Source organism: Tachyglossus aculeatus, chromosome 4, assembly GCF_015852505.1.
Source record: "Tachyglossus aculeatus isolate mTacAcu1 chromosome 4, mTacAcu1.pri, whole genome shotgun sequence".
NCBI classification, from domain to species: domain Eukaryota; kingdom Metazoa; phylum Chordata; class Mammalia; order Monotremata; family Tachyglossidae; genus Tachyglossus; species Tachyglossus aculeatus.
Genome location: NC_052069.1, coordinates 5,166,459 through 5,194,455, shown reverse-complemented (window position 1 = coordinate 5,194,455; position 27,997 = coordinate 5,166,459). Strand labels below are relative to the sequence as shown.

At 45.1% G+C, this 27,997-nt stretch overlaps 1 protein-coding gene across 1 annotated transcript in view; it reads left to right on the top strand.

Annotated features, from left to right (window-relative positions):
- The window catches only part of TRMT44 (tRNA methyltransferase 44 homolog), a 36,886-nt gene extending 10,589 nt beyond the window's left edge, over nt 1-26,297 (top strand). Inside the window, exons 4-11 of the mRNA XM_038744848.1 lie at nt 1,686-1,754; nt 5,988-6,095; nt 10,294-10,365; nt 11,511-11,617; nt 14,286-14,469; nt 16,902-17,241; nt 20,152-20,268; nt 25,991-26,297. Coding sequence (XP_038600776.1) covers nt 1,686-1,754; nt 5,988-6,095; nt 10,294-10,365; nt 11,511-11,617; nt 14,286-14,469; nt 16,902-17,241; nt 20,152-20,268; nt 25,991-26,256 — 1,263 coding nt within the window. The 3' untranslated portion in view covers nt 26,257-26,297. The remainder of the gene's footprint in view (nt 1-1,685; nt 1,755-5,987; nt 6,096-10,293; nt 10,366-11,510; nt 11,618-14,285; nt 14,470-16,901; nt 17,242-20,151; nt 20,269-25,990) is intronic.
- The last annotated feature ends 1,700 nt before the right edge of the window (nt 26,298-27,997 follow it).

Below are 27,997 nucleotides of genomic sequence, written 5' to 3'. Positions count from 1 at the left end.
TCTGACTCCAAAGCCCGGGCTCTTTCCACTGGGCCACGCTGCTCGTATTTATGGAGCGCTTACTGTGGGCAGAGCACTGGACTAAGGGCTTGGGAAGTTCGGAAGCAGCGTGGCTCAGCAGAAAGAGCCCGGGCTTTGAAGTCAGGGGTCATGGGTTCAAATCCCGGCTCTGCCACTTAGCTGTGTGACTTTGGGCAAGTCACTTCCCTTCTCTGGGCCTCAGTTACCTCCTCTGTAAAATGGGGATTAAGACCGTGAGCCCCACGTGGGACAACCTGATCACCTTGTAAATTCCCCAGCGCTTAGTACAGTGCTTTGCACATAGTAAGCGCTTAATAAATGCCATTATTATTATTATTATTCTCTATTGTAGTAGCGATACTATTCATTCATTCAGTCAGTCATATTGAGCGCTTTCTGTGTGCAGAGCACTGCACTAAGCGCTTGGAAAGTACAAGTCGGCAACAGAGAGAGACAGTCCCTGCCCAACAACGGGCTCGCGGTCTAGAAGGGGGGTGACAGATGACAAAACCAAACAGATACTAGCAGCAAGCCCTTTTTGGGGTGGCACCCGGAGAGTTTCCAGTCCTCTACCAGTCTCGGCTACAGGAGGGACGTCATCATCATCAATCGTATTTATTGAGCGCTTACTGTGTGCAGAGCACTGTACTAAGCGCTTGGGAAGTACAAGTTGGCAACGTATAGAGACAGTCCCTACCCAACAGTGGGCTCACAGTCTAAAAGGGGGAGACAGAGAACAAAACCAAACATACTAACAAAATAAAATAAATAGAATAGAGATGTACAAGTAAAATAAATAAATAAATAGAGTAACAAATATGTACAAACATATATACATATATACAGGTGCTGTGGGGACGGGAAGGAGGTAAGATGGGGGGGATGGAGAGGGGGACGAGGGGGAGAGGAAGGAAGGGGCTCAGTGTGGGAAGGCCTCCTGGAGGAGGTGAGCTCTCAGCAGGGCCTTGAAGGGAGGAAGACAGCTAGCTTGGCGGGTGGGCAGAGGGAGGGCATTCCAGGCCCAGGGGAGGACGTGGGCCAGGGGTCGATGGCGGGCCGGGCGAGAACGAGGTACGGGGAGGAGATTAGCGGCGGAGGAGCGGAGGGTGCGGGCTGGGCTGGAGAAGGAGAGAAGGGAGGGGAGGTAGGAGGGGGCCAGGGGATGGACAGCCTGGAAGCCCAGGGGGAGGAGTTTCTGCCTGATGCGCAGATTGACTGGTAGCCGCTGGAGATTTTTGAGGAAGGGAGTAACATGCCCACAGCGTTTCTGGACAAAGACAATCCGGGCAGCAGCGTGAAGTATGGACAGTGAAGCCGAGGCCTGTCCGTGCCATTCCCAGCTTGGGCAGTGGCTAGCGAGTGTCAGGCCATCGGCTACAAGTCAAAACTCCCCTGTGCCGGGCAGCAGCGGCCCGGGACAGAGTCCAGGGCGGAGACTCAAGTTGACCGCGCGGAAGGAGGCGATGGTCAACCGCTTCCGGATTTTTCCCAAGAAAACTCCGTGGATCCACTACCGGAAGCATGGCAGATGGAGAGCGGGGCCTTCCGGGAGAGACGTGTCCGTGGCGTCGCGATGGGTCGGGGAGACCGCTCCGCGGCGTTAAGTAGCAGCCGGAGCTGCCTGAAGGAATTTCAGATCTGGCATATCCGCTTGGGTTTTTCAGGTGTGGCCCGAAGTAACCGACCCCGAAAAGTTTGTGTTTGAAGACGTCGCCATTGCCACCTACCTCCTGGTAAGGAATTTCTCCCTGGCCGGCCCAGGGTTTGGCCAAAGGAAGACCCGATCTTGTCCTTCCCTCTCCCCCGCTTCTCACCGCTCTGCCGAGACGCAGCCTGGCCTAGTGGAAAGGGCCCGGGCCTGGGACTCGGAAAACCTGGATTCTAATCCCACCTCTGCCATTCACTATTATTATTATTATTATTATTATTATTATTATTATCATCATCATCATCATCATCATCATCATCATCATCATTATTTTCATTATTATCATTATTATTATTATTATCATCATTATTATTATTATCATCATCATCATCATCATCATTATTGTTATTATCATTATTATTGTTATTGTTATTATTATCATTATTATTATCATCGTCATCATTGTCGTCATCATTATTATTACCATCACCATCATTATTATTATCATTATCGTCACCATTATTATTACCATCACCATCATTATTATTATCATTATCGTCACCATTATTATTACCATCACCATCATCATTATTATCATTATTATTATTATATTATTGAATAATTGATATATTGACTATTATAATATAATATGATAATATATTGTAAGAGCTCACCTCCTCCAGGAGGCCTTCCCAGACTGAGCCCCTTCCTTCCTCTCCCCTCATCCCCCTCTCCATCCCCCCCATCTTACCTCCTTCCCTTCCCCACAGCACCTGTATATATGTATATATGTTTGTACAGATTTATTACTCTATTTATTTATTTATTTATTGATATTACTTGTACATATCTATTCTATTTGTTTTATTTTGTTAATATGTTTGGTTTTTGTTCTCTGTCTCCCCCTTCTAGACTGTGAGCCCACTGTTGGGTAGGGACCGTCTCTATATGTTGCCAACTTGTACTTCCCAAGCGCTTACTACAGTGCTCTGCACACAGTAAGCGCTCAGTAAATACGATTGATTGATTGATTGATTAACAATAATAATGATAATGATAGCATTTATTAAGCGTTTACTATGTGGAAAGCACCATTCTAGGCGCTGGGGAGGTTACGAGGTGATCAGGTTGTCCCACGTGGGGCTCACAGTCTTAATCCCCATTTTACAGATGAGGGAACTGAGGCCCAGAGAAGTGAAGTGACTTGCCCAGAGTCACACAGCTGACAATTGGCGGAGCCAGGATTTGAACCCATTCAATCGTATTTATTGAGCGCTTACTGTGTGCAGAGCACTGGACTAAGCGCTTGGGAAGTACAAGTCGGCAACGTATAGAGACGGTCCCTACCCAACAGTGGGCTCACAGCCTAGAAGGGGGAGACAGACAACAAAGCAAAACATATTAACAAAATAAAATCATCATCATCAATTGTATTTATTGAGCGCTTACTGTGTGCAGAGCACTGTACTAAGCGCTTGGAAAGTACAAGTTGGCAGCATATAGAGACAGTCCCTACCCAACAGTGGGCTCACAGTCTAAAAGGGGGAGACAGAGAACAAAACCAAACATACTAACAAAATAAAATAAATAGAATAAATATGTACAAGTAAAATAAGTAAATAAATAGAGTAATAAATCTGAACAAACATATATACAGGTGCTGCGGGGAGGGGAAGGAGGTAAAGCTGGGGGGCTGGAGAGGGGGAGAGGAAGGAGGGGGCTCAGTGTGGGAAGGCCTCCTGGAGGAGGTGACCTCTCAGTAGGGCTTTGAAGGGAGGAAGAGACCCCTGACCTCTGACTCTAAAGCCTGGGCTCTTTCCACTGAGCCACGCTGCTTCTCCACGCTGCTTGGTGACCGTGGACGAGTCATTTCACCTCTCAGGGCCTGAGTTTCCTCATCCTTCTCCCACGAAGGAGACTGAGAATGAACGGCCGGAGAGATAAGAGGAGAACCGGGAGAGGACGGAGTCCGTGAAGCCGAGGTCGGAGAGCGTGTGGAGGAGAAGGGGGTGGGCCACGGTGTCCAAGGAAGCTGAGAGGTTGAGGAGGATTAGGATGGAGTAGGAGCCGTTGGATTTGGGAAGCAGGAGGTCTTTACATTAGGCCACACTGCTTCCATGATCTAGGAGAGGAGCTGGGCATTAAATAAGCTGTGGGCAGGGGAAACAACTGACAGTAAAGATAAGTAATAATAATAATAATGATGGCATTTATTAAGCGCTTACTATGTGCAAAGCACTGTTCTAAGCGCTGGGGGGGGATACAAGGTGATCAGGTTGTCCCACGGGGGGCTCACAGTCTTCATCCCCATTTTCCAGATGAGGGAACTGAGGCCTAGAGCAGTGAAGTGACTTGCCCAAGGTCACCCAGCTGACAATTGGCGGAGCCGGGATTTGAACCCGTGACCTCTGACTCCAAAGCCCGGGCTCTTTCCACTGAGCCCCGCTGCTTCTCTGTAATAGTAACAGTGATTGTGGTATTTGTGAAAGCGCTCACTATGTGCCAAGCACTGTTCTAAGCACTGAAGTAGATCCAAGTTCATCTGGTTGAGCGCAGTCCCTGTCCCACATGGGGCTCGGAGTCTTCCTCCCTTTTTGCTGGATGAGGCCACTGAGGCCCAGAGAAGTGAAGTGACTTGCCCAAGGTCACACAGCAGACAGGTGGCGGAGGCAGGATTAGAACCCAGGTCTTTCTGACGCCCGGGCTCTACCCACTAGGCCACGCTACTACAGAACCCACGGGTTTGGACCTCATTCAAGCTCCACTCGACCTTTCTGAGAAGCAGCGTGGGAGTCAGAAGGACCTGGGTTCTAATCCCGCCTCCGCCACTAGTCTGCTGTGTGACCTTGGGCAAGTCTCTTCCCTTCTTTGGGCCTCAGTTCCCTCCTCTGTAAAATGGGGATGGAGACTGTGAGCCCCACGTGGGACGGGGACTGTGTCCATCCCCATTCGCTTGTATTCATTCATTCGATCATATTTATTGAGCGCTTACTGTGTGCAGAGCACCGTACTAATAATAATAATAATAATGATGGCATTTATTAAGCGCTTACTATGTGCAAAGCACTGTTCTAAGTGCTGGGGAGGATACAAAGTAATAAGGCTTCCCCACAGGGGGCTCACAGTCTTCATCCCCATTTTACAGATGAGGTAACTGGGGCCCAGAGAAGTTAAGTGACTTGCCCAAAGTTACACAGCTGACAAGTGTCAGAGCCGGGATTTGAACCCATGACCTCTGACTCCAAAGCCCGGGCTCTTTCCACTGAGCCACACTGCTTCTCTAGCCACACTGCTTCATTCATTGAATGAATGAATGAATCATTATTATTATTCTGGGCCTGGATACTGATTGTCCAGAAACTCTAGGTATCTGCGCTGGAGTTTTTTAATTCTTGTCAATCAATCAATCAGTCAATCGTATTTATTGAGCGCTTACTGTGTGCAGAGCACTGTACTAAGCGCTTGGGAAGTACAAGTTGCCAACATATAGAGACGGTCCCTACCCAACAGTGGGCTCACCATTTATCCATAGTAAAGTCTTGTTACAGGCAGGTAACATCTCTGCTAATTCCCTTGTATTGCACTCTCCCAAGCGCTTAGTACAGTATTCTGCACATGCTAGGTGCTCAATAATGATAATGATGGTATTTGTTAAGCGCTTACTATGTGCCAAGCACTGTTCTAAGTGCTGGGGGAGATACGAGGTCATCAGGTTGTCCCACATGGGGCTCACAGTCTGCATCCCTGTTTTACAGTTGAGGTAACTGAGGCCCAGAGACGTGAAGTGATGCTCAATAATAATAATGATGGTATTTGTTAACAATAATAATAATAATAATAATAATAATGGTGGTATTTGTTAAGCGCTTACTATGTTCTCTGTCTCCCCCTTTTAGACTGTGAGCCCACTGTTGGGTAGGGACTGTCTCTATATGTTGCCAATTTGTACTTCCCAAGCGCTTAGTACAGTGCTCTGCACATAGTAAGCGCTCAATAAATACGATTGATGATGATGATGATGATGTGCCAAGCACTGTTCTAAGCGCTAGGGGAGATCCCTCATGGGGCTCACAGTCTTCATCCCTGTTCTACAGTTGAGGCAACTGAGGCCCAGAGACGTGAAGTGACTTCCCCAAAGTCACCCCAGCTGACAAGTGGCGGAGTCGGGATTAAAACCCAGGACCTCTGACTCCCAAGCCCGGGCTCTTTCCACTAAGCCACAGGGTTATCCAATTTACTTGCCGCGTTAATAGAAAGAATGAAAATAAAATTAATTGCCTAATTTCTTTTTTTTTTATTTAATCTGTCTCTTGTTTAGGTTCTCTGGGAAGAGGAAAGATCCAAGAGGAACCTGACGAAGAAACAGTCCTTTGTCGATTTGGGATGTGGAAATGGTCTCCTCGTTCACATCTTAAACAGCGAAGGGGTAAATGGCCGTTTTCAAGTAGAGTTTTGGGAATCTTCTGGCAAACCGTTACTGCTTCCCGGGTGGACGGCGAGCCATTTGGAATCTTCAATCAATCAATCAATCGTATTTATTGAGCGCTTACTGTGTGCAGAGCACTGTACTAAAGTGCTTGGGAAGTACAAGTTGGCAACATATAGAGACGGTCCCTACCCAACAGTGGGCTCACAGTCTAGAAGGGGGAGACAGAGAACAAAACAAAACATCTTAACAAAATAAAATCAATAGAATAGATATGTACGGTCAATCAATCAATCAATCAATCTATCGTATTTATTGAGCGCTTACTGTGTGTAGAGCACTGTACTAAGCGCTTGGGAAGTACAAGTTGGCAACATATAGAGACGGTCCCTACCTAACAGTGGGCTCACAGTCTAGAAGGGGGAGACAGAGAACAAAACAAAACATATTAACAAAATAAAATAAATAGAATAGATATGTACAATCAATCAATCAATCGTATTTATTGAGCACTTACTGTGTGCAGAGCACTGGACTAAGCCCTTGGGAAGTACAAGTTGGCAACATACAGAGACAGTCCCTACCCAACAGCGGGCTCACAGTCTAGAAGGGGGAGACAGAGAACAAAACCAAACATATTAACAAAATAAAATAAACAGAATAGATATGTACAAGTAAAATAAATCAATAAATAGAGTAATAAATCCATACAAACATATATACAGGTGCTGTGGGGAAGGGAAGGAGGTAAGGTCGGGGGGGGGGATGGAGAGAGGAAGGAGGGGGAGTTTCAGTTCAGTTTGGGCGAGGGTGACTGTTGTTAAGACGCAAAGCGATGGCTAGATCGAACTATTCCTATTAGCGGCGAAGGTAAAATTGGGAATTTCCCAGAAGAAAGTCCAAGGAGTGTCGATGGGAAATGAAAAAGCGAGTCCCCGACCAGAATCCGTCAAAAATGAAATAGCTTAATAATAATAAGTAGTGATAATAATAGTCTTTTAGACTGTGAGCCCACTGTTGGGTAGGGACTGTCTCTATATGTTGCCAATTTGTACTTCCCAAGCGCTTAGTACAGTGCTCTGCACATAGTAAGCGCTCAATAAATACGATTGATGATGATGATGATGATGGCATTTATTAAGCACTTTCTATGTGCAAAGCACTGTTCTAAGCACTGGGGAGGTTACAAGGTGATCAGGTTGTCCCACGGGGGGCTCACAGTCTTCATCCCCATTTTACAGATGAGGGAACTGAGGCCCAGAGACGTGAAGTGACTTGCCCAAGGTCACCCAGCTGACAAGTGGCGGAGCCGGGGTTTGAACTCGTGACCTCTGACTCCAAAGCCCGGGCTGTTTCCACTGTGCCAACGCTGCTTCTCTTAATGGATAAGACCTGATGACGGGCTTTTGTAAATGTCGTATTTGTAAATCGCAAGCACGCGGTATCGGACTGCATTGGTCTGAGCCAAAATTCTTTCGAAAAGTAGTAGTAGTAATAATAATAATAATAATAATAATAATTATTATTATTATTATTATTATTTCCAAGCACTTACTACAGTGTTCTGCACACAGTAAGTGCCCAATTAATATGATTGAATGAATGAATGAATAATAATAATGATGATGATGGTATTTGCCAAGCACTGTTCTATTCGCTGGAGAAGATACAAGGTGATCAGGTTGTCCCACATGGGGCTCCCAGTCTTAATCCCCATTTTAATGATGGTATTTGTTAAGCGTTTACTCTGTGCCAATCACTGTTCTAAGCACTGGGGAGATAAAAGGTGATCAAGTTGTCCCACGTGGGGCTCACAGTCTTCATCCCCATTTTCCAGATGAGGTCACTGAGGCCCAGAGAAGTGAAGCGCCTTGCCCAAAGTCACACAGCTGACAAGTGGCAGAGCCGGGATTAGAACCCACAACCTCTGGCTCCCAAGCCCGGGCTCTTTCCACTGAGCCACGCTGCTTCCCAAACAGGCATCTTTCATTCAGTCGTATTTAATGAGTGCTTACCGTGTGCAGAGCACTGTACTAAGCGCTTGGAAAGTACAATTCAGGTACAAATAGAGACAATCCCTGCCCACACTGGGCTCACAGTCTAGAAGGGGGGAGACAGACAACAAAACGAGTAGAAGTAGTTTAGAGAAGCAGTGTGGCTCAGTGGAAAGAGCCCGGGCTTTGGAGTCAGCGGTCATGGGTTCAAATTCCGGCTCCGTCCGCCAATTGTCAGCTGTGTGACTTTGGGCAAGTCACTTCATCATCATCATCATCATCAATTGTATTTATTGAGCGCTTACTGTGTGCAGAGCACTGTACTAAGCGCTTGGGAAGTCCAAGTTGGCAACATATAGAGACGGTCCCTACCCAACAGTGGGCTCACAGTCTAAAAGGGGGAGACAGAGAACAGAACCAAACATACTAACAAAATAAAATAAATAGAATAGATATGTACTTCACTTCTCTGGGCCTCAGTTCCCTCATCTGTAAAATGAGGATTAAGATTGTGAGCCCCCCCATGGGACAAACTGATCACCTTGTAACCTCCCCAGCGCATAGAACAGTGCTTTGCACATAGTAAGCGCTTAATAAATGCCATCATCATTATTATTATTAAGTTTGCTGATTCTAGACTGTGAGCCCGCTGTTGGGTAGAGACGGTCTCTCTATGTTGCCAACTTGTAGTTCCCAAGCGCTTAGTACATGTGGGACAACCTGATTACCTTGTATCTACCCCAGTGCTTAGAACAGTGCTTTGCACATAGTAAGCGCTTAACAAATACCAACATTATTATTATTACAGTGCTCTGCACACAGCAAGCGCTTAATAAATACGATTCAATGAATGAATGATTCAAAACGGTATTTGAAACCTACAAACCTTCCCCGAATAAACCCTGTTTTCCTCTACGTGCTTTCATCCATTCATTCATCCAGTCGTATTTACTGAATGCTTACGGCGTGCAGAGCACTGTACTAAGCGCTTGGGAAGTTTAAATCGGGTACATCCCTTCAGCATCATCTGGGTACTTAGATTTGTTCAGATTTGTCCTCTTTAAACACTTGTTTTTCATCCCACCCTCAGCGGCACGGCATTTATCGTCCTTCTCCATAATTGATTTATATTGATGCCCTCTCTCCTTTTTAGATTGTCCGCTCCTCATGGGAAGGGACCAGTCTGTTGTCTCGTACTCGCCGAAGCGCTTAGTACAGCGCTCCGCGCACAGCAAGCGCTCAGTGAATACCGTCGATTGATATGAGCTGAAACTTCAGACCCTAAGCTTGGCATGGGCAGGGAAACTATTCGTTCATTCAGTCATCATCATCATCATCATCATCAATCGTATTTATTGAGCGCTTACTATGTGCAGAGCACTGTACTAAGCGCTTGGGAAGTACAAATTGGCAACACATAGAGACAGTCCCTACCCAACAGTGGGCTCACAGTCTAAAAGGGGGAGAGTTAATGAGTGCTTACTATAGTAATGATGGCATTTATTAAGCGCTTACTATGTGCAAAGCACTGTTCTAAGCACTGGTGCTAAGCACTCTACTGTGTGCTTAGGGGAGTCCAATTCATCTGTAAAATGGGGATGAAGACTGTGAGCCCTCAGTGGGCTCACCTTGTCACCTTGTAACCTCCCCAGCGCTTAGAACAGTGCTTTGTACATAGTAAGTGCTTAATAAATGCCATTATTATTATTATTATTATTATTATTATTATTATTGTTGTTGTTGTTATAATAACAATATCATTATTATTGTTATTACAAGAAACAGACACATTCCTTAGAGAAGCAGTGTGGCTTAGTGGAAAGGGCCCGGGCTTGGGAGTCAGAGGTCCTGGGTTCTAATCCCGGTTCCGCCACTTATCTGCTGTGTGACCGTGGGCCAGTCACTTCACCTCTCTGGGCCTCAGTTCCCCCATCTGTCAAATGGGGACGAAGACTGTGAGCCCCCCGTGGGACAACCTGATGACCTTGCGTCTCCCCCAGCGCTTAGAACAGTGCTTGGCACATAGTAAGCGCTTAACAAATACCAGCATCACTCCCTGCCCTCAGTGAGCTTCCAGTCTCTACTCTGCAAACTGTATCGTATCCTCCCGGAGCTCATGCTTCGGAGAGTCCGTTGCCAATTGACCGGATCGAATGACTTGTTGAACTGACCCTTGGATTTTTATTTTTTGCGGAACATTTCAGCATCCAGGAAAAGGAATTGATGTCAGAAGAAGAAAAATCTGGGCTATGTACGGGCCTCAAACGCATTTAGAGGTAGGACCGTCACGAGGGATCTCGGTTTTGGGTCAGTCGTTTAACGCACGGTGGGCTATTCTTATTGCCGTTATTATTATCGCTGTGGTATTTGTTGGGCGCTTCCTATGCTGCAAGTCCTGTTCTAAGCCCTGGGGTAATAATAATAATAATAATAATAATAATAATAATAATACCAATAATGATGCTGCTATTTGCTAAGCGGTTACTATGTGCCAAGCAATGTTCTAAGCGCTTGGGGATCAGGTTGTCCCACGTGCGGCTCACAGGCTTAATCCCCATTTGACAGATGAGGGGACTGAGGCACAGAGAAGTCAGTGCTCAGAACAGTGCTTGGCACATAGTAAATCGTTTAGTGGAAAGAAAACGGCTTGGAAGCCAGAAGGTCATGGGTTCTAATCCCGGCTCCTCCAATTGTCTGCTGTGTGACCTTGGACAAGTCACTTCATTTCTCTGTTCCTCAATTCCCTCCTCTGCAAAATGGGGATTAAGAAGGTGAGCCTGCTGTGGGACAAGGCTGTGTCCAATCCGATTTGCCTGTATCCTGGTGCTTAGTACAGTGCCTGGCACATAGTAAGCGCTTCACAAATACCACAATTATTATCATTATCGTGTGGCGGGGACTGTGAGATTGCCACCCCCCTCGCTTGTGCTAGTAATTGTGGCATTTGTTAAAGCGCTTACTGTGTGCCAGGCACTGTACTAAGCACTCAGGGGTGGGGAAACAAGCAAATCAGGTGGTTGTTGTTTTTTTTTAATGGCATTTATTAAGTGCTTACTATGTGCAAAGCACTGTTCGAAGCGCTGAAGCGCTGTTCTAAGCACTGAGGTTGGGCCCAGTCGCCGTCCCACACGGGGCTCACGGTCTTTTTTATCCCCATTTTACACAGAAGGGAACTGAGGCACAGAGAAGTGACGTGACTGGGCCAAGGTCACACTGCCAGCAGCGGGCAGAGGCAGGATTAGAACCCAGGTCCTCCTGATGCCCAGAGCACGCTGCTTCCCTCAGCAAATACCGTAATAAAAATAATAAAAGACATTTGGCAGTAGTTTTAGGGTACGGATCTAGTTCTTTCTCCGGGTGCTTCAGATAGAGTTAACAAATGTGATTCCTTTTTTGTTTGGGGGGGGGATTTTTTTCCAAGGAATGCGCCATCTGGCCAGACGATAGTTCCCTGTTTCCGGATGTCGACTGGCTGATTGGAAACCATTCCGACGAACTCACCCCCTGGATACCCGTGATTGCTGCCAGGCAAGTGAATCAATCAATCAATCAATCAATCAATCGTATTTATTGAAAAGCCGGCGGGCGGGCCTGAACTTGGGACGTTTATTTGATTTTTACAGAGTGGTCTCCGTTAGACCATAGAATGGTCCCAAGCGCTTAGTACAGTGCTCTGCACACAGTAAGCGCTCAGTAAAAACGATCGATTGTTAGCATTTTGCATACGAAAAGATCCCCAAGCCAAGGCTCAGAATTCAGAAGAAAGTGCTCCCCTAATCACTGAACATTAGGACTCGAGGATCCTGTCCTCAAAAGGAAAAATAAAAAAAGAGAGAGCAGTTTGTTTGTACCAATGTTTTTGATTCTGAAAGTGTCGCGTTAAACTTTCTCTAGAAATTCATTCATTCAGTGGTATTTATTGAGCGCTTACTGTTTGCAGAGCACTGTACTGAGCGCTTGGAAAGAACAGTTCAACAAAGATAGAGACAATCCCTGCCCACAACAGGCTCACAGTCTAGAAGTGAGATTTGTGTTGATAATAATAATGTCAAGTGTGGTATTTGGGAAGCACTTACTGTTCATTCATTCATTCAATCGTATTTATTGAGCGCTTACTGTGTGCAGAGCACTGGACTAAGCGCTTGGGAAGTACAAGTTGGCAACATATAGTGACAGTCACTACCCAACAGCGGGCTCACTGTCTAGAAGGGGGAGACAGAGAACAAAACCAAACATATTAACAAAATGAAATAAATAGAATAAATATGTACAAATAAAATAAATAAATAGAATAATAAATACTCTTAGTAAGTGCTTAACAAATCTCATTGGTATTATTACTGTTATGTGACAGGTGCTGTCCTAAGCACTGGAGTGAATTCATTCATTCATTCATTTAGTCGTATTTATTGAGCGCTTACTGTGTGCAGAGCACTGTACTAAGCGCTTGGGAAGTACAAGTTGGCAACATATAGAGACGGTCCCTAACCAACAGCGGGCTCACAGTCTAGAAGAGGGGAGACAGACACAAAGCAAAACATATTAACAAAATGAAATAAATAGAATAAATATGTACAAATAAAATAAATAAATAGAGTAATAAATACTCTTAGTAAGCGCTTAACAAATCTCATTGGTATTATTACAGTTATATGCTAGGTGCTGTCCTAAGCACTGGAGTGGATTCGTTCATTCATTCAGTCATTCAATCGTATTTATTGAGCGCTTACTGTGTGCAGAGCGCTCACCTCCTCCAGGAGGCCTTCCCAGACTGAGCCCCCTCCTTCCTCTCCCCCTCGTCTCCCTCTCCATCCCCCCCATTTTACCTCCTTCTCTTCCCCACAGCACCTGTATATATGTATATATGTCTGTACATATTTATTCCTCTATTGATTTATTTATTTTACTTGTACATATCTATTCTATTTATTTTATTTTGTTAATATGTTTGGTTTTGTTCTCTGTCTCCCCCTTCTAGACTGTGAGCCCACTGTTGGGTAGGAATCATCTCTATATTTTGCCAACTTGTACTTCCCAAGTGCTTAGTCCAGTGCTCTGCACACAGTAAGCACTCAATAAATACGATTGATTGATTGATTAATTGATTGCAGAGCACTGTACTAAGCGCTGGAGAAGTACAATTTGGCAACATCTAGAGACGGTCCCTACCCGACAGCGGGCTCACAGTCTAGAAGGGGGAGACAGACAACAAAACATATAAATCAAATTCATTCAATCGTATTTACCGAGCGCTTACTGTGTGCAGAGCACTGTACTAAGCGCTTGGGAAGTACAAGTCGGCAACATATAGTGACGGTCCCTACCCAACAGTGGGCTCACAGTCTAGAACCAAATAAAATAAATAGAATAAATATGTACAAGTAAAATAAATAAATAAATAAAAAGAGTAATAAATCCACACAAACATGTATATGTGTGTGTCTGTGTGTGTATATACACACACAGACACACACACATATATATACACATATATTTACATATACATACACACACATATACATATGCATATACATATACACACACACATATATATACACACATATACATATACACACACACATATATATAGCAGTACATACACATATGCATACTATGTGTGTGTGTGTGGTAGTGCATATATATGTGTGTCTATATACATGCACACACATAGACACATACATGTATATATGTGCATACATATACATGCATATATACATACAGATATACATATATGTGTGCATGTGCATATATATACATATATGTATATGTGTGTATGTGTATATATGTGTGTGTAGATATGTATGTGTATGTGTGTGTGTATATATATGTATATGCATATGTATATGTGTGTGTATGTATTTATATGTAAATATATATGTGTATATATATATGTGTGTGTGTGTGTGTGTGTGTGTGTGTATATATATATACAGGTGCTGTGGGGAGGGGAAGGAGGTAAGGCGGGGGAGAGGAAGGAGGGGGCTCAGTCTGGGAAGGCCTCTCGGAGGAGGTGAGCTCTCAGTAGAGCTTTGGAGGGAATACAAGCCAACGCTTAGAACAGTGCTTGGCACAAAGTAAATGCTTAAGAAATACTATTATTATTATCATTATTATTATCATTATTATTATTATTGTTAAAAATGGCTGATTTCGGAACGGCCGGTTTTAACGGGGATCCCGGGCACCGTCCTCTCAGGTCGTCCTCTAGCTGCTGCTACTTCGTCCTGCCCTGCTGCTTCTTTGATTTCGTGGGGAAGTTCAGCCGGCGGCGCAGCGGGAAGAGCCAGTACAGAGACTACCTCGATTTTGTCACGGAGGTCGGACGCGAGTGCGGATTCCAGGTGGAGGAAGACTGTCTCCGAATCCCCTCCACGAAGAGGGTAAATCCGCGTCCCCAGCAGAGCAGGGCTCCGCGCTCCGTAACTTCATTCATTCAATCGTATTTATTATAATAATGATGGCATTTATTAAGCGCTTACTACGTGCAAAGCACTGTTCTAAGCGCTGGGGAGGTTACAAGGTGATCAGGTTGTCCCATGGGGGGCTCACGGTCTTAATCCTCATTTTACAGATGAGGTAACTGAGGCCAGAGAAGTGAAGTGACTTGCCCAACGTCACACAGCTGACAATTGGTGGAGTCAGGATTTGAACCCATGACCTGTGACTCCAAAGCCTGGGCTCTTTCCATTGAGCCACGCTGCTTCTCTGAGCACTTACTGTGCGCAGAGCACTGTACTAAGCGCTTGGGAAGTCCAAGTTGGCAACATACAGAGACGGTCCCTGCCCAACAGCGGGCTCACAGTCTAGAAGGGGGAGACAGAGAACAAAACGTAACATATTAAGAAAATAAAATAAGTAGAATAAATATGTACAAGTAAAATAGATAAATAAATAGAGTAAATGCCACCGATCCATCAGTTGTTCGGATTTCTGGTCTCGGTGGCAAGCGGCAATCCTGTTACAGAATCTGAAATAATAAGAATAATGATGGTGCTTTTTAAGCTCTTACTAGGTGCCAAGCACCGTTCTTAGAGCTGGGGGAGATACAAGGTAATCAGGTTGTCCCATGTGGGGCTCACAGTCTTCATCCCCATTTTACAGATGAGGTAACCGAGGCACAGAGAATAATAATAATAACTAGGTTATTTGTTAAGCGCTTACTAGGTGCCAAGCAATGTTCTGAGCACTGGAGTAGATACAAGGTCATTCATTCAGTCAGTCATATTCATTGAGCGCTTACTGTGTGCAGAGCACTGTACTAAAGTGCGCTTGGGAAGTACAAATTGTCAACATATAGAGATGGTCCCTACCCAACAGTGGGCTCACAGTCTAGAAGGGGGAGACAGACAACAGAATAAAACAAGTAAACGGGCATCAGTACGATCAGAATAAGTAGAATTATAACTATATACTTGTCATTAATAAAATAGAGTAATAAATATGTACAAGTAAAATAAATAGAGTAAAACTGTATAAATATATACAGTATCTGTGGGGAGGAGAAGGGGGTAGGGCAAAAGGAGGGAGTGGGGGTGATGGGAGGAGGAGAGGGAAAAGGGGGCTCAATGTGGGAAGGCCTCCTGGAGGAGGTGAGCTCTCAGTAGGGCTTTGAAGGGAGGAAGAGAGCTAGCTTGGCGGATGGGCAGAGGGATTGGGGGCATTCCAGGCCAGGGGGAGGACGTGGGCTGGGGGTCGATGGCGGGACAGGCGAGAACGAGGCCTAACGGTGAGGAGATTAGCGGCGGAGAGGAGCGGAGGGTGCGGGTTGGGCTGGAGAAGGACAGAAGGGAGGGGAGGTAGGATTGGGCGAGGGGATGGACAGCCTTGAAGCCGAGAGTGAGGAGTTTTTGCTTGATTTGTAGGTTGAAAGATAGCCACTGGAGATTTTTGAGGAAGGGAGGAACATGCCCAGAGTATTTCTGCACAAAGATAATCGGGGCAGCAGAGTGAAGTATAGACTGAAGTGGGGAGAGACAGGAGGATGGGACATCAGAGAGGAGGCTGATGCAGTATTCCGGTCGGGATAATTGAACCAGCAAGGTAGCGGTTTGGATGGAGAGGAAAGTGCGGATCTTGGTGATGTTGCAGAGGTGAGACCGGCAGGCTTTGGTGACGGATTGGATGTGAGGGGTGAACGAGAGAGCGGAGTCGAGGATGACACCAAGGTTGCGGGCTTGTGAGACGGGAAGGATGGTAGTGCCGTCCACAGTGATGGGAAAGTCAGGGAGAGGGCAGGGTTTGGGAGGGAAGACAAGGAGCTCAGTCTTCGACATGTTGAGCTTTAGGTGGCGGGCGGACATCCAGATGGAGATGTCCTGAAGGCAGGAGGAGATGCGAGCCTGAAGGGAGGGAGAGAGAGCAGGGGCAGAGATGGAGATCTGGGTGTCATCAGCGTAGAGATGATAGTTGAAGCCGTGGGAGCGAATGAGGTCACCGAGGGAGTGAGTGTAGATCGAGAACAGAAGGGGACCGAGAACTGACCCAAGGTCTGCCCTTTCCTCTCCATCTTGAGGAACCCCTTCAGTAAGGGGATGGGAGGGGGAGGAGGAGCCCGCGAAGGAGACTGAGAATGAATGATTCATTCCATCATTCATTCAGTGTATTTATTGAGCGCTTACTGTGCGCAGAGCACTGTCCTAAGCGCTTGGGAAGTCCAAGTTGGCAACATAAGAGAAGTGAGTGGCCCCAAGTCACCCAGCAGGCCCGTGGCGGAGCCGGGATTCGAACCCACGACCTGTGACTGCCGAAGGCCGCGCGTCCGAGGGTCTTGGGCCATCCGCCGTCCGACGCCGCCTTCTCGCCCTCCGTGCAGGTCTGCCTCATCGGCCGCTCACGTACGTACGCGACCTCGGAGGAAGAGGCGGCGGACGGGGCCCGGGCGCGGGGCTTCTCCCATCGGGGCCGCGGTCCTCGGCCCCCCTCGACTCCCGCTGCGGCCCGCCCGCCGGCCGAGCCCACCCCCGGGGCCGCGGCCTGGGCCCCCGGCTTCCGGCCCCGGGACAAGGAGCAGCGCGTCCGCAACTGCGCCTCGCTGCCCCGGGAGCTGGCGGCCGCCGTGGTCCTGCGCGTGGCCGGCTTGCTGCTGGCCCGGGAGCCGCCCCCCCCCGCACACCCCTCCGGGACCGGACCTGCCCACACCTGGGATCCAGGAGGTGAGAGGGCCTTTCCCATGCCTGGGATCATCATCATCAATCGTATTTATTGAGCGCTTACTGTGTGCGGAGCACTGGACTAAGCGCTTGGGAAGTACACATTGGCAACATATAGAGACGGTCCCTGCCCAACAGTGGGCTCACAGTCTAAAAGGATCCAGGAGGTGAGAGGGCGGCGGCGGCGGCAGACGGATGGACGGACGCCTCCTTCCCCCCCCCTTCGCTTCCATTCATCTGGTCCATCGGATTGATGGAGCGCTCGCCGGGTGCGGACTAAACGCTTAGTCGGCAACAGATAGAGACGGTCCCGACCCAACAACGGGCTCACAGTCTAGAAGGGGGAGACCGACAACAAAACAAGGAAACGGGAGTCAAAACCGTCAGAATAAATAGAATTATAGCTATATATATAGCTATACGGCTATACACACAGTCTTCTAGACTGTGAGCCCACTGTTGGGTAGGGACTGTCTCTATATGTTTCCAACTTGTACTTCCCAAGCGCTTAGTACAGTGCTCTGCACACAGTAAGTGCTCAAGAAATACAATTGAATGAATATATATATGTATATATGTGTGTGTATATATATATATACACACACACACACACACACATATGTACATATATCTATCTATATATGTGTGTGTGTGTGTGTGTGTATATACACATATATCTATCTATATATGTGTGTGTGTATATATATACCATATATCTATCTATATATGTGTGTGTGTATATATACACATATATCTATCTACATATATGTATATATATATACACACACACATATATGTATGTAGATATAGATATATGTCTATATATACATATACAGATAGATATATGTGTAGATATGGAGATATAGATCTATATCTATCTATATGTAGATATATATCTATATATACATACACACACATATATAGATATATATGCATATATAGATATATACATATATAGATAGATAATGTGTGTATAGCTATATACACACCTTGAAGCAGCGTGACTCAGTGGAAAGAGCCCAGGCTTTGGAGTCAGAGGTCATGGGTTCAAATCCCGGCTCCGCCAATTGTCAGCTTTGTGACTTTGGGCCAGTCACTTCACTTCTCTGTGCCTCAGTGACCTCATCTGGAAAATGGGGATGAAGACTGTGAGCCCCTCATGGGACAACCTGATCACCTTGTAACCTCCCCAGCACTTAGAACAGTGCATTGCACATAGTAAGTGCTTAATAGATGCCATTATTATTATTATTATTATTTTTATCATTAATAAAATAGAGTAGTAAATATGTACAAAGAAAATTGGGTAGTAAATATGCACAAAGAAAATAGAGTAATAAATATGTACAAATATGCAAGTGCTGTGGAGAGGGGAAGGGGGCGGGGGGTAGGGGGTCGATGGGGAGGGGAGGAGGAGAAATAATGATAATGATGGTATTTGTGAAGCGCTTACTATGTGCCAAGCACTGTTCCAAGCACTGGGGTAGATACCCGGTCATCGGGTTGTCCCGCGTGGGGCTTCCAGTCTTCATCCCCATTTTACAGATGAGGGAACTGAGGCCCGGAGAAGTGAAATGGCTTTACCAAGGTCACACAGCTGTCAAGTGGTAGAGCCAGGATTAGAACCCACATCCTCTGACTCCCAAGCCCGGGCTCTTTTCACTGAGCCATGCTGCTTCTCTAACTTCTCTGGGCCTCAGTTCCCTCATCTGGAAAATGGGGATTTAGAATGTGAGTCCCATGTGGTACAGGGGCTATGTCCAACCTTGTAATAATAATAATAATAATAATAATAATGTTGGCATTTATTAAGCGCTTACTATGTGCAAAGCACTGTTCTAAGCGCTGGGGAGGTTAAAAGGTGATCAGGTCGTCCCATGGGGGGCTCACAGTCTTCATCCCCATTTTCCAGATGAGGGAACTGAGGCCCAGAGAAGTGAAGTGACTTGCCCAAAGTCACACAGCTGACAATTGGTGGAGCCAGAATTTGAACCCATGACCTCTGACTCCCAAGCCCGGGCTCCTTCCACTGAGCCACGCTGCTTCTCTAATAATAATAATAATAATGATGGTATTTGTTAAGCGCTTTCTATGTGCAATGCACTGTTCTAAGTGCTGGGTGGGGCGGGGGGGAATACAAGGTGATTAGGTTGTCCCACACTGGGCTCACAGTCTTCATCCCCATAAATGCCATTATTATTATTATTATTATTATTATTATTATTATTATCATCATCATCATCATCATCATCATCATTATCATCATTATCATTATTATTATTATTACAAGGTTGGACACAGCCCCTGTACCACATGGGGCTCCCATTCTTAATCCCCATTTTCCCGATGAGGTCCCTGAGGCCCAGAGAAGTTAAGTGTCGCCCAAAGTCACACAGCCGACAAGTGCAGCGTGGCTCAGTGGAAAGAGCACGGACTTTGGAGTCAGAGGTCATGGGTTCGAATCCCGGCTCCGCCACACCTGCCGTGTGACCTTGGGCAAGTCACTTAGCTTCTCGGAGCCTCAGTTCCCTCCTCTGTAGAATGGGGATGACGACTGTGAGCCCCACGCGGGGCAACCTGATCACCTTGCATCCCCCCCAGCACTTAGAACAGTGCTTTGCGCATAGTAAGCGCTTAACAAATGCCATCATCATTATTATTATTATTAAGTGGCAGAGCCGGGATTAGAACCCACGACCTCTGGCTCCCAAGCCCGGGCTCTTTCCCCGAAGCCACAGTGCCCGGCCCACGGGAAGCTCTCCATAATAATGGCATTTATTAAGCGCTTACTATGTGCAAAGAACTGCGTCGATTGATTGATTATGTAGTAGCTTCCCTTCTACCACCTACTCTGCGGGGCTTTCTTTGGGGGACCCCGATGTCGAACCCCCCAAATTCCCCTTTTGGCTACAGAAAGCCTTCCGTTGGCCACCGTTGCCGGGCAGCTGGACAGGGAGACCCTGCGGAGGTTGAAGAGCGAGTGTGGCGGCCTGCAGACGCTCCTCAAGAACAACCATCAGGTATTTGAAGGTAAGGCCCGTCTCCTCCGGGAGGCCTTCCCTGACTCAGCCCTCCTCTCCTCTCCTCCCGCTTCTGCGGTTTGCTCCTTCACCCATTCGTTCAGTCGTATTTATCATCATCATCAACCATCAATCGTATTTATTGAGCGCTTACTATGTGCAGAGCACTGTACTAAGCGCTTGGGAAGTACAAATTGGCAACATATAGAGACGGTCCCTACTCAGTATTTACTGAGCGCTTCCTGTGTGCGGAGCGCTGTGCTAAGCGCTTGGAGCGTACACTGCGGCAATCAAGAGAGACCGTCCCTGCCCACGCCGGGCTCACGGTCTAGGAGGGGGAAGGCGGACATCCAAACGAGTCAACAGGCATCGGTATAAATGAATGGAATTATAAATATCTACACATCAAATCAAGTGAACAGGCATTGATATAAATAAGTAGAATTATAGAGATATGCCCATCAAAACAAGTAAACAGGCATTAATATAAATAAACAGAATTAGAGATATATGCACATCAAAAGAATTAAACAGGCATCAATATAAATGAATAGAATTATAGGTAGACATCCAAACAAGTCAACAGGCATCGATATAAATGAATGGAATTATAAATATCTACACATCAAATCAAGTGAACAGGCATTGATATAAATAAGTAGAATTATAGAGATATGCCCATCAAAACAAGTAAACAGGCATTAATATAAATAAACAGAATTAGAGATATATGCACATCAAAGGAATTAAACAGGCATCAATATAAATGAATAGAATTATAGGTATATAGACATCCAAACAAGTCAACAGGCATCGATATAAATGAATGGAATTATAAATATCTACACATCAAATCAAGTGAACAGGCATTGATATAAATAAGTAGAATTATAGAGATATGTCCATCAAAACAAGTAAACAGGCATTAATTAAATAAACAGAATTAGAGATATATGCACATCAAAAGAATTAAACAGGCGTCAATATAAATGAATAGAATTATAGGTATATACACATCAAAACAAGTAAACAGGCATTAATATAAATGAATAGAATTATAGATATATGCACATCAAAACGATTAAACAGGCATCAGTATAAATGAACAGAATAGATATGTACACATCAAGTAAACAGGCATCGATGTAAATGAATAGAATTATAGATATATACACATCAAAACAAGTGAACAGGCATGAACATAAATAAATAGAATTTTAGATATATGCACATCAAAACAAGTAAACAGGCACCAATATAAATGAATAGAATTATAGGTATATACACATCAAAACAAGTAAACAAGCATTAATATAAATAAATAGAATTATAGGTATATATGCACCTCAAAACAATTAAACAGGCATCAGTATAAATGAATAGAATAGATATCTACACATCAAAACAAGTAAACAGGCATCAATATAAATGAATGGAATTATAAATATATACACATCAAAACAAGTAAGCAGGCATTAACATAAATAAATAGGATTATAGATATATGCACATCAAAACAAGTAAATAGGCATTAATATAAATAAATAGAATTATAGATATATGCACATCAAAACCAGTAAACAGGCACCAATATAAATGAATAGAATTATAGATATATGCACATCAAAACAAACAGGCACCTATATAAATGAATAGAATTATAGATATATACACATTGAAACAAGTAAACAAGCATTAATATAAATAAATAGAATTATATATATATATACACATCAAAACAATTAAACAGGCATCAGTGTAAATGAATAGAATAGATATAATAATAATAATAATGGCATTTATTAAGTGCTTACTATGTGCAAAGCACTGTTCTAAGCACTGGGGAGGTTACAAGGTGATCAGGTTGTCCCTCATGGGGCTCACAGATTTAATCCCCATTTTCCAGATGAGGTAACTGAGGCCCAGAGAAGTTAAGTGACTTGCCCAAAGTCACACAGCTGACAATTGGCGGAGCCGGGATTTGAACCCATGATCTCTGACTCCAAAGCCCGGGCTCTTTCCTACTGAGCCACGCTGCTCAGTGTACACATGTACAGATATGTACACATCAAAACAAGTAAACAGGCATCGATATAAATAAATAGAATTATAGGTATGTACACATCAAAACAAGTAAACAGGCATTAACATGAATAAATAGAATTATAGATATATGCACGTCAAAACAAGTAAACAGGCATTAATATAAATAAATAGAATTGTAGATATATGCACATCAAAACAATTAAACAGGCACCAATATAAATGAATAGAATTATAGGCATATACACATCAAAACAAGTAAACAGGCATTAATATAAATAAGTAGAATTATAGATATATACACCTCAAAACAATTAAACAGGCATCAGTATTCATTCATTCATTCATTCAATCGTATTTATTGAGCACTTACTGTGTGCAGAGCACTGTACTAAGCACTTGGGAAGTCCAAGTTGGCAACATATAGAGACGGTCCCTACCCAACAGTGGGCTCGCAGTCTAGAATAAATGAATATAATAGATATGTACACATCAAAGCAAGTAAACAGGCATCAATATAAATAAATAGAATTATAGGTATATACACATCAAAACAGGTAAACAGGCATTCATGTAAATAAATAGAATGATAGATATATAATAATAACAATAATAACGTTGGTGTTTGTTAAACACTATGTGTCGAGCACTGTTCTAAGCGCTGGGAGAGATACAAGGTAATCGGGTTGTCCCATGTGGGGCTCACAGGCTTCATCCCCATTTTGCAGATGAGGTTACTGAGGCCCAGAGAAGTTAAATGACTTGCCCAAAGTCACCCAGCTGACAAGTGTTTAATGATAACGGTGGCATCTATTAAGCGCTCACTACGGTGCCCTTTTAGACTTTTAGACTGTGAGCCCACTGTTGGTTAGGGACCATCTCTATATGTTGCCAACTTGGACTTCCCAAGCGCTTAGTACAGTGCTCTGCACACAGTAAGCGCTCAACAAATACGATTGATTGATTGATTGCATCCTCCCCAGTGCTTAGAACAGTGCTTTGCACAGGCTCAGTGGAAAGAGCCCGGGCTTTGGAGTCAGAGACCGTGGGTTCAAATCCCGGCTCCGCCACTTGTCAGCTGTGTGACTCTGGGCAAGTCACTTCACTTCTCTGGGCCTCAGTTCCCTCATCTGTAAAATGGGGATGAAGACTGTGAGCCCCTCGTGGGACAACCTGATTACCTTGTATCTATCCCAGCACTTAGAACAGTGCCTTGCACATAGTAAGCGCTTAACAAATACCAACATTATTATTATTATTATTATTATTATTATTATTATTATTATTATTAACAAATGCCATCATTATTATTATTATTAAGTGGTGGAGCCGGGATTAGAACCCACGACCTCTGACTCCCAAGCCCGGGCTCTTTCAATTAAGCCACGCTGCTTCTCACATCTAATATATATCACATAGACACATCAAAACAAGTAATCAGGCATTAACATAAATAAAGAAAATTACACGCACATCAAAATTCCTCAACCCCAGAGCACTTAACATCCATATACGTGATTCATTTCTTTCCATTCAGGTCTGTCTTCCCCTCTAGACTGGAAGGCAGGGGACATGTCTTCCGGCTTCATTCTCTTGTCCCCTCCAAGCGCTTAGTACAGCGCTCTGCGCATAGTTAGCACGCAGTAAATACCGTCGATCGATTCATATTATTATTCTTAGCCATGTCTCTCATAGTCCAGTGCCCCGTACACAGTAAGCTCTCAGTGAATACGACTGACTGATTTCTGAATATTCTACTTCCCAATGGACCAACTCCCTACGAAAAGTCTCTTTAAGGGGGTAATTCTAGCATAAAATCAGCACCAATAATTAATCAATCCACGACATTACTTATTCATCCCTCCTCCCAGCCCCACACCACTTATGTCCTTATTTGTCATTTATTGATTTCTGTTCTATATATCTCTATATATAGATATATATATATATACCTATATATATATCTATATATAGAGATATATAGAACAGAAATCAATAAATGACAAATATATATATATAAATATATATAGAGAGATATATATAGGTATATACATATATATATATATATATATATATATATATATAGGTATATATGTTTGTACATATTTATTACTCTATTTATTTCTTTATTTATTTTACTTGTACCTATCTATTCAATTCATTTTATTTTGTTAGTACGTTTGGTTTTGTTCTCTGTCTCCCCCTTTTAGACTGTGAGCCCACTGTTGGGTAGGGACCGTCTCTATATGTTGCCAACTTGTACTTCCCAAGCGCTTAGTACAGTGCTTTGCACACAGTAAGCGCTCAATAAATACGATTGATTGATTGATTCTATAGAGAAGCAGCGTGGCTCAGTGGAAAGAGCCCGGGCTTGGGAGCCAGAGGTCATGGGTTCTAATCCCCGGCTCCACCACTTGTCAGCTGGGTGACTTTGGGCAAGTCACTTCACCTCTCTGGGCCTCAGTTACCTCATCTGTAAAATGGGGATTAAGACTTTGAGCCACCCGGGGGTCAACCTGGTTACCTTGTAACCTCCCCAGCACTTAGAACAGTGCTTTGCACATAGTAAGTGCTTAATAAATGCCATTATCATTATTATTGTGATTATTCTCTGGGCCTCAGTTCCCTCATCTGTAAACTGGGGATGAAGACCGTGAGCCCCACGTGGGACAACCTGATTACCTTGTATCCCCCACCAGTGCTTAGAAGCGCTTAACAAATGCTATTATTATTATTATCATTATTATTATTATTATTAAAGTCTGTCTCCCCCCGCTAGACTGTAAGCTCATCATCATCATCATCATCATCAGTCGTATTTATTGAGCGCTTGGTAACAGATAGAGACAGTCCCTACCCAACAGCGGGCTCACAGTCTAAAAGGGGGAGACAGAGAACAAAACCAAACATACTAACAAACTAAAATAAATAGAATAGATATGTACAAGTTAAATACATAGAGTAATAAATATGTACAAACATATATCCATATATACAGGTGCTGTGGGGAAGGGAAGGAGGTAAGATGGGGGGATGGAGAGGGGGGCGAGGGGGAGAGGAAGGAAGGGGCTCAGTGTGGGAAGGCCTCCTGGAGGAGGTGAGCTCTCAGTAGGGCCTTGAAGGAAGGAAGGTAAGCTCGTTGTGGGTAGGGAATGTGTCTGCTTACTGTTGTATTGTTCCATCCCAAGCGGTTAATTCAGTGCTCCACACACAGTAAGTGCTCAATAAATACGCCTGAATCAATCAATCAATTGTATTTATTGAGTGCTTACTGTGTGCAGAGCACTGTACTAAGCGCTTGGGAAGTACAAGTTGGCAACATATAGAAACAGTCCCTACCCAACAGTGGGCTCACAGTCTGAAAGAATGAACCGTAAGGTTGTTATGGGCCGGGATTGGGTCTGCTATGTCGTAGAGCGCTCTGCACAGAGTAAGCGCTCAACGCATTCATTCATTCATTCAATCGTATTTATTGAGCACTTACTGTGTGCAGAGCACTGTACTGAGCGCTTGGGAAGTTCAAGTCGGCAACATCTAGAGACGGTCCCTACCCAACAACGGGCTCACCGTCTAGAAGGGGGAGACAGACAACAAAACAAAACACGTAGACAGGTGTCAAAACATGTAGACAGGTGATACATGTTGGTGTATTGTTACATACCGTTGCTCGGGTGTGTCTCCGACCACAGTCGTTGCCGGCCAAGTTCGTCTTCGCGACTGGAGGGAAGGGAAGCCGGAGGCCAAGAGACGTCCGGAAGCCAAGCACAGACTCCGCGCCGACGCCTTCAAGACCCGCCTGTGCTGGTTCTTCCTCCATCACCCGGACGGCTGCCCTCTGCCCGCCCAGTCCTGCCCCTATGCCCACGGAGCCCGGGACCTCAGCCCCACCGCCGGGGCCCTCAAGAAGAAGAACCAAAAAGGGGACCCGGCTCAGGGCATTTGGACGGCCGCTTAATGAGGAGGAGGAGGAGGAGGGAGAAGAGAAGATGGAGGAGGAGGAGGAAGAGGGGAGAAGGAGGAGGAGGAAAAGAGAAGGAGGAGGAAAAGAGGAGAAGAAGGGGGAAGAGGAAAAGAGGAGGAGAAGAAGTAGGAGGAAAAGAGGAGGAGGAGGAAAAGGGGAGAAGGAGGAGGAAAAGAGGAGAAGGAGGAAAAGAGGAGGGGGAAGAGGAAAAGAGGAGAAGAAGTAGGAGGAAAAGAGGAGGAGGAGGAGGAGGAAAAGAGGAGGGGGAAGAGGAAAAGAGGAGAAGAAGTAGGAGGAAAAGAGGAGGAGGAGGAGGAGGAGGAAAAGAGGAGGGGGAAGAGGAAAAGAGGAGAAGAAGTAGGAGGAAAAGAGGAGGAGGAGGAGGAGGAAAAGGGGAGAAGGAGGAGGAAAAGAGGAGAAGGAGGAAAAGAGGAGGAGGAGGAGGAAAAAGAAGTAGGAGGAGGAGGAGGAAAAGAAAAGGAGGAGGTAGAAGAGAAGATGGAGGAGGAGGAGGAAAAGAGGAGGAGGAGGAGGAAAAGGAGGAGGAGGAGGAAAAGAGGATCAGGAAAAAGGAGGAAAAGACAAGAAGGAAGAGGAAAAGAGGAGGAGAAGAAGGAGGAGGAAAAGAGGAGGAGAGGAGGAGGAGGTAGAAAAGATGGAGGAGGAGGAGGAAAAGGAGGAGGAGGAGGAAAGGAGGAGGAGGAGGAAAAGAGGAGGAGGAAGAGGAAAGATGGAGGAGGAGGAGGAAAAGAGGAGGAAGAGGAAAAGGAGGAGGAGGAGGAAAAGAGAAGAATGGGGAGTAGGAAAAGAGAAGAAGGAGAGGAGAGGAGGAGGAAAGGAGGAGAAGGAGGAATGATTATGGTATTTGTTAAGGGCTTACTCTGTGCCAGCCACTGTACTAAGCGCTGGGGTGGATACAAGCAAATCGGGTTGGACACATTTCCTGTCCTCCATGGGGCTCACAGTCTCAATCCCCATTTTACAGATGAGGGAACTGAGGCCCAGAGAAGTGAAGTGACGTGCCCACGGTCACACAGCAGCTGAGCAGCGGAGCCAGGACTAGAACCCAGGGCCTTCTGCCTCCCAGGAGCAGCCGCTATCCGTGAGGCCACACTGCTGAAAGAGCGCTCAGTGGGGATGCCCTTCTGCGGGGCCTACTGCAAGAGAGCTCGGGCCTGGGAGTGAGAAGCAGTGTGGCTCAGTGGAAAGAGCCCGGGCTTGGGAATCAGAAGTCATGGGTTCAAGTCCCGGCTCCACCCATTGTCAGCTGTGTGACTTTGGGCAAGTCACTTCACTTCTGTGGGCCTCAGTTACCTCATCTGTAAAATGGGGATTAAGACTGTGAGCCCCCCGTGGGACAACCTGATCACTGTGTAACCTCCCCAACGCTTAGAACAGTGCTTTGCACATAGTAAGCGCTTAATAAATGCCATTATTATTACTATTATCTGGATTCTAATCTCGGCTCTGCCACTCGCCTCCTGTGTGACCTCGGCCGAGTCACTTCACTTCTCCGTGCCTCAGTGACTTCTTCTGTAAAATGAGGATTAAGACAGTGAGCCCTGTGTGGCACAGGGACTATGTCCAACTCGATTAGCTTGTATCCACCCCGGCGCTTAGACCAGTTCCTGGCTCATAATAAGCGCTTAACAAATACAATCATCATTATTATTATTAAGAGGTGCTAAATGCAATAAATGTGGCTTTGGAACACATCTGTACATGTATATTATTT